The sequence below is a fragment of the Echeneis naucrates genome, chromosome 9 (assembly GCF_900963305.1).
Source record: "Echeneis naucrates chromosome 9, fEcheNa1.1, whole genome shotgun sequence".
Classification (NCBI taxonomy): Eukaryota; Metazoa; Chordata; class Actinopteri; order Carangiformes; family Echeneidae; genus Echeneis; species Echeneis naucrates.
In genome coordinates this window covers 2,642,988-2,653,419 of record NC_042519.1, presented here as the reverse complement: position 1 = coordinate 2,653,419, position 10,432 = coordinate 2,642,988, and the positions used below count along the sequence as shown (strand labels likewise).

Here is a 10,432-nt window from a genome sequence, read left to right as displayed (position 1 = left end):
AATGACAGTGTTGAAGAATGTGAATCGCCCATAAGTAGCTGATAGACACACAGCTCAGGCGTCTTTGGCTGTTTTTGCATCAGCGGATAGGAACTGCTTCTGCATGTGTCTCTTTCATTATTGTGCATGTGTGGTGTTCAACATAACGGCCTGGAAAAGCTTCTGTCAGTACACAATTATAGCAGTTAGACAACATATCATGGCAGGTTAGAAATACATAATTGTGTACATGAAAAATTAAATGTGTGAGTTTTCAAAGAATCTGAAACCTTAGCCAAATTACCCCTTTGATCCCTTTTACTCAGCTTTAGGTTGATAGCCCACAGCTTTGACCCTACGATTTAGTCTCATTTGTTTTGTTTTTTTCTCATTTCCAACTCATTTCCAGCAGCAGTAACACTGTGATAAACACGTTGAACTCGACCTGCTCAGCATCAAATAGAGTCAAAAACAGTTAGCGACTGGCTGATGAGGGTGGTGGAGCATTTAAACAACTGTAGAACCGGAGGAGTTGATGGCAAGCAAACCAAAGCTAATAGGAAAGCTGGAATCTTTGTGTCTACTGGACACCGCTAGCTGTTTAGTAACATGCTGGCCAAAAATGTGACGCTATGTGTCTTTATAGCAGGATGAAACACTCTGTGCTGCTTTAAGTTTTTGCAATTGCTGCAAAGAATCCTGTTTCAGTAAATCAGCAAATCAACTTGCAAAGAAACAGAGAAATACAGCAGCATTGTGTCACTGGAATTGTTTCCCTGAAATACAGAATGGAGACAACAGGTCTGGTGGTTTAACCACATCATCAAAAAGTCAAGAAAATATAGTCCGGTCTATGATATAATGCTGTTTGAGGGTCATTATGGTCATGTCAACAAAGGACTAAAGTAAAAGCAAATCAAGGATAGCTACTGAAAAATCAGATTTTGGCAAAAAATCTAATTTTCCTCTAATTCTGCTTCATAATGCTATGTGCCCTTTGACAAAGCTGACAACTTCTCATTTACATTCTCCCTGTTACGATGTTTTCCCTAACTTTAGCTCTCTAAGTTGGGATTAAAATACAGCATTAAATATACACAGTGACAATGTAAACTAAAGCCTTTAAAGATGATAAAACTCATCACAGTTCCTCAAAAATGCATTAAAAAGGTTGGTTTAAAGCCATGCTAGCACCATTCATCCTCCTCTGCCTCCTGGTAATACCTGGGTGCCCTGACGCCAGAGCCTGGGCTGGTGTTGCCCCCGAAGTTGAAGTGGTACCCATTGGGCAACCCAAGGTTCTGCTGTGGAGCCTGAAGCAGGGCTCCTGTCATGCAAGGCAGTGTGGTCCAAGATGAGCGTCCGGCACGGGGGCTGGGCGACAGCGACACCACATCCTGGAAGACATCCAACTGGTCCCGGAGGCTGCTGTAGGGGCTGCCCAGGGCAACACCGTTGCCCCGGCCCAGAAAGGGCTCAGAGCTGATACGAGTGACGGGGCAGGGGAACTGGCAGGAGCTGCTGTGTCGGAGAGTGTTGTGATCCGACAGGCCGCGGCTCAGCCGCCCGGGACTCAGGAAGGCTTGGCTGGACACAAAGTGCACAGGGGAGGAATTGGCAGTCTTGTAAGCCACCACTGGCCGTGGGGTGAGGGGTGTCTGGGGGAGCTGCCGACGTCCACGGCTTGGCGTGCTAGAACTGGAACTCAGTGCCACAGGACTGCCTTTAACCCAACCACTGCCCTAGATGAAAATTGGACAAGCAATTTGAAACGAGAGAACGATGAGCAAAATATGTAAGAGGAAAGGTAAAGGAAAGAAAAAAGGGACAGGTCCACCACAGGGAGGAAAGGAAAGACACCGAAACGTGATGTGTGATGTCACAAAAGAGGACAGGGAAAAATGAAGAACCGAAAAAGATGCAATGAAAGAACAGGCACAAATTGAAAAACAGACAAAATGGATGGAGAATGATGAAGAGAGAAAGTGGGAAAAGAAGTGAAAGGCCATGAGAGGTTGCACCAGAAGGCAAAAAGAGCATGCAGAAGAATAAGAGTAGCAACCTCCCATTTCATCCTCCTCTTTATCCCTACACTGATGCAATGCTGAGACATACCCTTAATGTCTAATATACACTTCTAAAGCAGTTTGTATTAAAAAAACTCATCTGGTCTGTCTGCGCACACACACTGTTACCCTGAGGCCTCTAACTTCACGGCAGTACGTAAAAGAGTTTGGGCATACTATGTTACTATACTATACTATATATATACTATATATATGTTGGGGTTAAAGTTTGTAACATCACACTGTCATACGGAGAACCCAGAATATTCTTGCTGTGACTCAAGAGTATTAACCTCTGCACCAACTGTGTCACCCACAATGCTAACCCAGGCTGAATGAAATCATTAAAACAATTATAAGTAAACCATTATTAATTTGCCGAAGTGGATTTTGGTGAAACTTTATCAAATTTAAAAAAATTATGAAAAGTGCGAAGGGCGTCCGAAGACTTTGAAGTTTAATTCTGTCTATGACTGTAGTTTTGTCTGTCATCCTCTTAAGTGCAATGAAATGGGGAAAAAGGGATGCTTGAATTTCACGCTACAGCTTTGATTAGTACATAGAACGTACAGTACGCATAAGATTAAGCCTTCCTTAACTTTGCAATATTATCACAGAAATATTAACATGTTGGCTGCCACTTTATCTGCATGCCACCGGCTTCTCTCTGGTCTTTTCTTACTGAGAAAATTCAACTGTAGTTCAATGTCATTTTTTCTCCTCAAACATGAGGATAAATGTTCATTTGTTTATTGAGGCTCACTGATTTACAGTAATAGGTATAAAATACTAGTAGCACTAATACTAATGTATTATGGACCAAACTGAATAATCAATGAATTGCAGGTTTTGATTTGTTGTTATTTTCATAAAACATGAAGTGACATTGGGGCAGCACGGTGGCATAGTGGTTAGCACTGTTGACCCACAACAAGAAGGTTGTGGGTTCAGTTAACTGGTTAACTGGTCACTCTAAATTGTGTGTAGGTCTGAGTGTGAGTGTGAGTGGTTGTTGGTCTCTGTGTATTGGCCCTGTGATGGACTGGTGACCTGTGTATGCCCTGTGTGAGCTGGGATTGGCTGCAGCGCCCCCATGCTATGTATGAGCCAGATTCCATGAATCTGGCTGCTTATTGGGACAAAAAAAAAAAAAAAACAAGCAATTGGCCAGATGTACCTTGCCATCTGGAATAAGTCATTCAAACATAATGTTGATTCAGTACTACAGAGTTTTGGGTAAGCAGCTTGAGAAAGATATTAGCTTTGTTTGGAGTGAGTTGTTAAAAGCTTCTGTTAAACTGTGATGAGATTTGTTAGCAAATATAAACTCGTTATTTTCAAGCAAGCATATTAGCAATCAACACTGCCATGAAATTATGACCTCACTTCAACTGACTACGACGTGTCAATCCCCTGATACTGAGCGTGTTTCTCAATGTTATTATGAGCAGCAGCAATGGACTTCAGAGTCTTAGAGAGAAAAAAATCAAAGACAAAACTGCAAATCCTTTAGAAATCCTCCTCATCTGGTCTACAACCTCATCTAGCCCTATTTGACAAGCCTATGCCCTCCCACCTGCTTGTTGCTGGTTTCCTGCCCCTCGCTTGGGGAGGCGACACAGCTAGCTGTGGCAGATTTGGTGTGACAGTGCTCCCGGATGCAGAAGCGGTCACAGGAGTAGTAACGTTGCTTGTCCACTGAGGAGTGATGGTGTTTCCTCTCACGGGAACGTCCGCGGTCGTGGGCTCTCTCTCTGGATGCAGCTGGGTCAGACGCTCTTTCTGCTGAAAACAGTGGTACATCACAAATAACTTAACTTTTTTCTTTCACCAAGGAAACATTTTTGTGTAACATCCTTATGTAACTCTCTTTGGCAAGGGAAAAATGAAACTCTGATTGTCATACCTGTGCAGAAAACTAGCCCCTGTTCTTTTGTCTGCTCTGCTGTCATTTTTCTTCATTTAATTTCAGTTTTGGTTCAGTAATTGTAACTGCTGACATTTTCTTCTCAATCTAACTAGTGTATATCACTGTACCCTCCTCACTAGCCATCTTTTTTACAGCCTTAAGTGGAGAAAATCTACTTTACGCTGGGATGTTTTGGTTGAAGACACATGGGAGTATAGTATATACATTGTTTGAAATCTGTGCTCTCGTTGTGTGTCAGCGATGACTAACCGGCAGATCCTGGAGTTGGGCCAGCTAGAGGCGTATCCAAAGACCTCTGCCTCTTCTCTCTGTCTTTATCCCTTTCTCTGCGGTGGTGGCAGCGGTGGTGGTGGTGATGGTGGTGGGGTCGTTCCCGGCTAGGTTTCTCCAGGGTGTACTCCCTCAGGTTGACCTCCTGGGATCGCTGTGGGGCCACTGTGGAGGCTGAGCGCTTCATAGTGCTGGCATCAGTGACAGGCTGAAGGAAGCAGTAGGGACAGAGCGTCACTGAAAACCACATAGCTCATTAAATTCTCTATTTCACCATTTTTACTTCAGTGCATGGAGTCTCAGGAATGTTTACACTCAGTGAAAAAAATAATTAAGTGCAGTTAGTCACTTCACCTTTTTTCAAAAGTGACTCATTGGGTTGGGTTGGGGATGGGGTCTAGCCACTAATATGGCGATCCCTGATTTTAGGTGGCACAGTGATGGATTCCTTAAAACCACCTCATTACTTTGGATGGGTCTTAAGCAACCCTAGAAACTAATTCCCATGAATCTTTCATGGCTTTCTTTAATGAAATTATTTAAAGGTAAAAGGAATCTAGCACTCTCTACCAGCAAATAAACATCCGGTTGACTTAAGCATGATTCTGTCTGGACCTTTTGTATTCTGTAACTTTGCAAACAGAATCAATTGTGAGAATGATGATAGCTGATACAAGCACACTGTCCTCAGACATAGCAATGACTGGTTAAACAACTAGCTTCACCATACTCTGACCACACTCTAATAACATGTTGGTAGGAACTAGTGCAGTGACTACATAGCCTCTCAGAGTTCACTCTGCTGGAAAAGATAAAAAAAAAATAAAAAATCCAGTCTCAACGCACAAAGAAATATGTCCCATAATTAGTGTGACAGCATGTACGTACAGCTAGATGGATCCCTGTAGGGTGGCGTGAGTGGCCCCGCTGTTTTGTAAGAGAGGAATAGAAAGAGAGAATGGCAGAAAAAGGGAAAAGGTATATAAAGCAAGTTCAGTGGCATCTACAGTTTGTTGTAATAAAAGTCATTCAACCTTTTGTGTATTTGAAAATGAGTCAGATATTCATTTTAATGTTGTTGGAGGGAGTTTCTTTCTTGCATCTAACATGTAAAATCTGAAAAACAATTACAAGATACTTAAATCTCTTAGAGACAATTCAGAGTACCTGAATGTTGTATTTTAGTCCACCATTGAAGGACAGTTACTGAACCATGTAGTGCTTGCTACAAGTTTCTTCAGCTGCCAGTACCAGAAAAAGGTGCATGACAGAATGTTACTCAGTGTTATGTGTCCCTCTGCTTCCTTCAGCACATCCTGGACTCTGTCTCAGTGGCTTTCGCACATCTCCAAGATTATTTTAATACTGAGTCCTTCTGTTCTTACTTGCCAGACTGGCCATCTGGATGGAGGCCATCAACAGTGTACCCTACTAATTAAAAAGGGGGGTGAGAATGCAATTTCAGGTCCCAGTGACAATTACCATTGCTGTGAAGAGCAGGTCTGGAGCTGCCCTTATATCACTACTGTTGTGCAGTGGTATAGGGGTTCTCTGTCAGCAACAACTGTCTTGGTGATGTTATTTCTTTGTTCCAAGTACCTGCAATATTCCTAAGACTATTATTTATTTTATTGTTCCAAATGAGCCTATGATTTCTTAGTAGAATTTATTGTTTTTAGCTTAGATTAAAAAAAATAATAAACCTGCAACATTGTGGGCAGCCTCATTTTCTGCAGACCCATTTAAGACTAACCTACAATAAATCATTGATTGGGATTGGACATGTGGTGTTTCACTGTGCTGCACTGAACACCCAGAGTGTTTATACATTACCTGGAAACAGCACATAACTATGCAGTGTTTTACAGTCACCTGGTTCGCTGTATGTTTTTCTTATGAACGTGATTTTTTAAAACGGCAAATAAAAAAATATACTCAGTGAATTCTATGTCAAACATTTGTTCACTGTATACACTACTAAAAGACATGCTGTGAAGAAATAATACTATGCATTTTCTTTCCTGTGTGGCATTATAAACAGAGATACAAGACTGAATCAAGATGGCTTTAATGTGTGCCAAGATGTTTAAAAGGAGAACAGGTCTTAACAGATGCCATCTCCTGATCCTGGAAAAGCCTGACTTGGATTAGGAAAAAGCAAAGAACAATCCAGCTCCCTTCATATCCCAGCTAAAGCAGGTGTTTTCCAAAAGTTCAGCATTAATTGAAGTGGTTAAAGGCATTCCTGTCTTCTCTCCCAAAATATGAGTCAGCAAGGAAGCGTCATGATCTGCTTATTTACATCCTTTCATTCTTACTCCGGGTTCTCTCAGCTCTACAATAACCCACTTACTGATGTCTCCCATGAATCCCAAAACCATTTGGAGCCATGAGTTCACTTCTCGTCCACAATGAAAGCAGGATCAACAATAGTTCTTCCAAATGGGCTGTGAGAGGAATGCACTTTAAATGCCTGAATCGATCAATACAGACATCACTCAGGAAATGAGGGTTTCTCAGCCTTAGCCAGATTAATTGTGAGTCCAAGCGCCTCCATGCTCTGTAGAAATGTTCACTACTCCGAGTGCTTTGAGTGTTTTTGGTTGTTGTCAGCAATGTAGAAACAGCGAACATTTTGCTTTTCAGAGAATTTAAAAAATGTTAAGAATTTTAAAATGCAGTGCCTTTCACAAAAAGGTTGCTGTTTAGAAATGTTATACAATTAATGAATGAGTTAATCAATCATTTTTACACATCTTCTATCTTTAGAATAATACATTACAGAATAATACAAACTGGTCTGATTACATGATTTAGTTGAGGGGATGGACGGCAAACATTTTGGCACAGACACTCCGTATATTGGGCACAGCCTAACTGTCCCCAATATACGGAGTGAATGTGCTCTGTGTGACTACCTATGTTGGTGGATTTTATGCTTTTGATAACATGTCTTTAAATTAATAGTGAAATATTTTAGCACCTGCTTAAGACCAGGTTTTTGGTAGTCAGTTGCACAATGTCTTTCCAGTGTCTCCAGATAGCAATGCATCCACAAAGTGCCTGACCACACCTAATTTTAAGACTGACAAGTCCATGGGTGCTCAGATGGGTGCAAGTATATTTGGTATTTTAGTGCTGCTCTGTCCTGGGTGTAAATAAAGCAGACAGCTTTCACTTAGCAGCTCTGGGTTGATATGTGGACAAAATGGGATTTTTTTTATTTTATTTTTACATTCATTAAATCTGCAACACAATGAGGGATAGGGGCCTGGATGCTTTCTGAAGCCACTATATGCTCCTCAGTGAAACCTTGCCCTCTGCTGCCCTTTGATTTAACCTCCTGAACTGCAGCACTATTAAGCAGGATCTCATATTTCATTAATATCACATCTCTGCCAGTTCAGCATCATCCCAGATGGTGTTTCAGCTGTGTTGTCTGACAGCACAGACATTTTTATCTTAAACAATACTGTTGTCTGAAAAGGAACTGGAGAAGCTCACATTTCTCAACATTATATTACCAACTGAGTCTTATTTGAATGTATGCCTGTAATCTGTTGGTCGCTGAGCACTGCTGAAAAGTGGATGTGCTACTCTCTTTTGTCTGAGAGCATCCGGTCTAAATAGGAAGGAATATGCTACTACCGCTCCTGTAAAAACACAGGAGAGTCATGGATGTACAAATTAAATGAATCTAATGAAATCCAGCCAAAACTAATGGTGACAAGCATTTTTAAATTTTTCTAATTGTGTATGTTCTGACCATTTATTTTTTCCTGGGTTTTTATGGTGTTTACAGTGCAGGATTTTCCCAGGCTATATCTATTTGCTAAAGGAATATTGCCACCATAAGTTTATCAGCTGGCTTACCTAAAACATTAAGCATTGAGGAGCATTTTAGTGTACAAGAATGCATGCATGTTCACCAACGTTTTCTCTGCCAAATCCCCAAAGAACAAAAATGGGGCAACAATTCTGCCAGAGAAAGCTATAACATCTCCAGGTTTAGTTGCTGGCTTAAACCAGCTTCATAGACAGGTGTGGTGCTGATAAAGTGTTACCTGCAGCTCAGCACTGAGTCGGGGCATGGAAACAGCTCTGCCTTGGCTCTCCAGACCTTGACCAGACACCGGGATTGTCTTCATCTCCACTGACTCCTGGACACACACAAAGACAGTACCATTAGCATCACTGGTGGTGTGTGTGTGTGTGTTGTGTGTGTGAATTTAGTGTGTCTTTATCTCTTAAATATACACTATTCTGCAGTAAAGTGTAAAAACCTAAAGCCGCTCAACGCAAAGTTGATAAAAACAAATCCACCATTTTCAAAATGTGGGGCTCACCTCTTTGGTGGGGAATAGAGACATGACAATCTGGAGGAAATTTTGCTTTTCATGCCCATCTTTATTATTGCCTTTCATTCCTGACATCAAATATCCTCCACTCAAAACAAAACACCCACACGCAAAGTAATCACTAACAGCCTGCATGGAGCCTAAAAGAAAAGAACATTAGTCAGGAGACCGGGAGAAAAATGTAAACCAAAAATGTAAACCTGGAACCAAAGTGCAAAAACCTTGGTAAACGTTGGCAGGTGCAGTGGAACATGAACACATTTTCAAACAGCTTAGCTATAACGTCACAAAATCATTTGTAATTATTTGAATTAATTTGAAACATGAACCACAAAACTTGGCAATAGAACATCATTTAACTTGAAGTGACTTGTAAGCTTGGCATACTTTATTTGCCTTAGCATTTTGTTTGGGTGATTGGGGCAGGTAGGGCTGGAAAATTTCCCCTTGGCTAAAATAGGGAATGACTTGAAAGAGTTTGTAAACCTCTGCACTGACACCCAGATACGCTGGATCAGAGACAGTTGAGAAATGAGTTCTATGTCCTATCTGCTGTAACTGTGTCTAGTGGGTTTTTCCAAGTCCCTTTAAGAGACCAGCAGAGGAACTTGCAGAGTGAACTGACCACATTATTATATATATTATATATTATTGTTATATATTATTATCTATGGTCACAATAAGAAATATTGGATACATTTTTCAAAAGCAAAGCATCTTCCTGCCATTCTGAAAGAAATTAAATTCTAACCATGTTTGAGATCTGTGTACCTGCCTCTGTTTATCACGATCGAGTAAAAGCTCCACCTCCTCCAAATATGGTTTCAAAAATAAAAAGGGGACTAATGTGTACTAGGAATTAAAAGTTCAAACTGAAACAAAGTATGTATTTTTTTGCTAAATATTATAGTAACTATGATTATGATTGAACAGTTTTTGCAGTATTAACAGTATTATCAGACTGACATCATCTTGTACTGGGTTTGTACAATCTTAAGGTAACAGATAAAACAAGCTGCAAAATTAGGTTCAACTTCACAATGTACATAATGTTTTTTTCTTCGAATGTTTTGATACAAACAGACAATCATGCATTGCCCAGTGGGGGAAGTGAAGGTGCCACCTGATACCATTAGCACTGCCTTTAATCTGGGATCTGATAGCAAATTTTTTCTGCATCACTGAAACGAAGTCATGCCACACTGAACATACATACCAATAGTTGTACAGTACCTGAATGATGGCAGTGTCTGGTGTGTCCTCTGATGGGCCCCTAGACATGTTTCTTTTGCTCTTAGCTCGGGGCCCTTCCGTGGGTTTCTCCGTTACCCAGGAAGCTGATGCCTTGATGTTGTCATCATGACCTGGCCTGTGTGTGGCAGCAGTCACAGCTCAGCATTACACAAAGTATATCTTACAGGTAATATGTTTACATGTTCTCTCCAGTGGCATGAGCAGACACAAATGCTTTACAGCCCCTTTTGTATTCCTCCAAACTAATTTGTTCCAGTTCTGTGTCCATACAGTGATTATGCATAGTTTGGCTGAAATGTTAAATTACTACAAAATAGTTCTACAAGCTGCACAGCTGCTGTTCTGCAAATATTATTTTAAATGTAAATGATTTGAACAATAAAGGAATGCTTTCTAAACCATGCTACTTTGATTTATATTAGATCTTCTTTAAAAAGTTCCCATGTCTGAGGAGATTTTGATCCAAGCCTCATAAGTCAATTTTTCTTCATCTCATACAAAAAGCTTCTTCATGTCTGACTGACTGCTGGGGAGTTCTTTGCATTTACTGCAATAAGGATCTGTCAACAATCAGA

General features: G+C 40.8%; 1 protein-coding gene across 1 annotated transcript in view; it reads right to left on the bottom strand.

Moving 5' to 3' along the window:
• Positions 1–1,166: 1,166 nt before the first annotated feature.
• The window catches only part of cacna1ba (calcium channel, voltage-dependent, N type, alpha 1B subunit, a), a 109,508-nt gene continuing 100,242 nt past the window's right edge, over positions 1,167–10,432 (bottom strand). The window contains exons 46-51 of the mRNA XM_029510790.1: positions 9,837–9,972; positions 8,310–8,405; positions 5,134–5,172; positions 4,225–4,453; positions 3,622–3,809; positions 1,167–1,721 (exon numbers count right to left, since the gene is read on the bottom strand). Of these exons, the coding sequence (XP_029366650.1) occupies positions 1,167–1,721; positions 3,622–3,809; positions 4,225–4,453; positions 5,134–5,172; positions 8,310–8,405; positions 9,837–9,972 (1,243 nt within the window). The remainder of the gene's footprint in view (positions 1,722–3,621; positions 3,810–4,224; positions 4,454–5,133; positions 5,173–8,309; positions 8,406–9,836; positions 9,973–10,432) is intronic.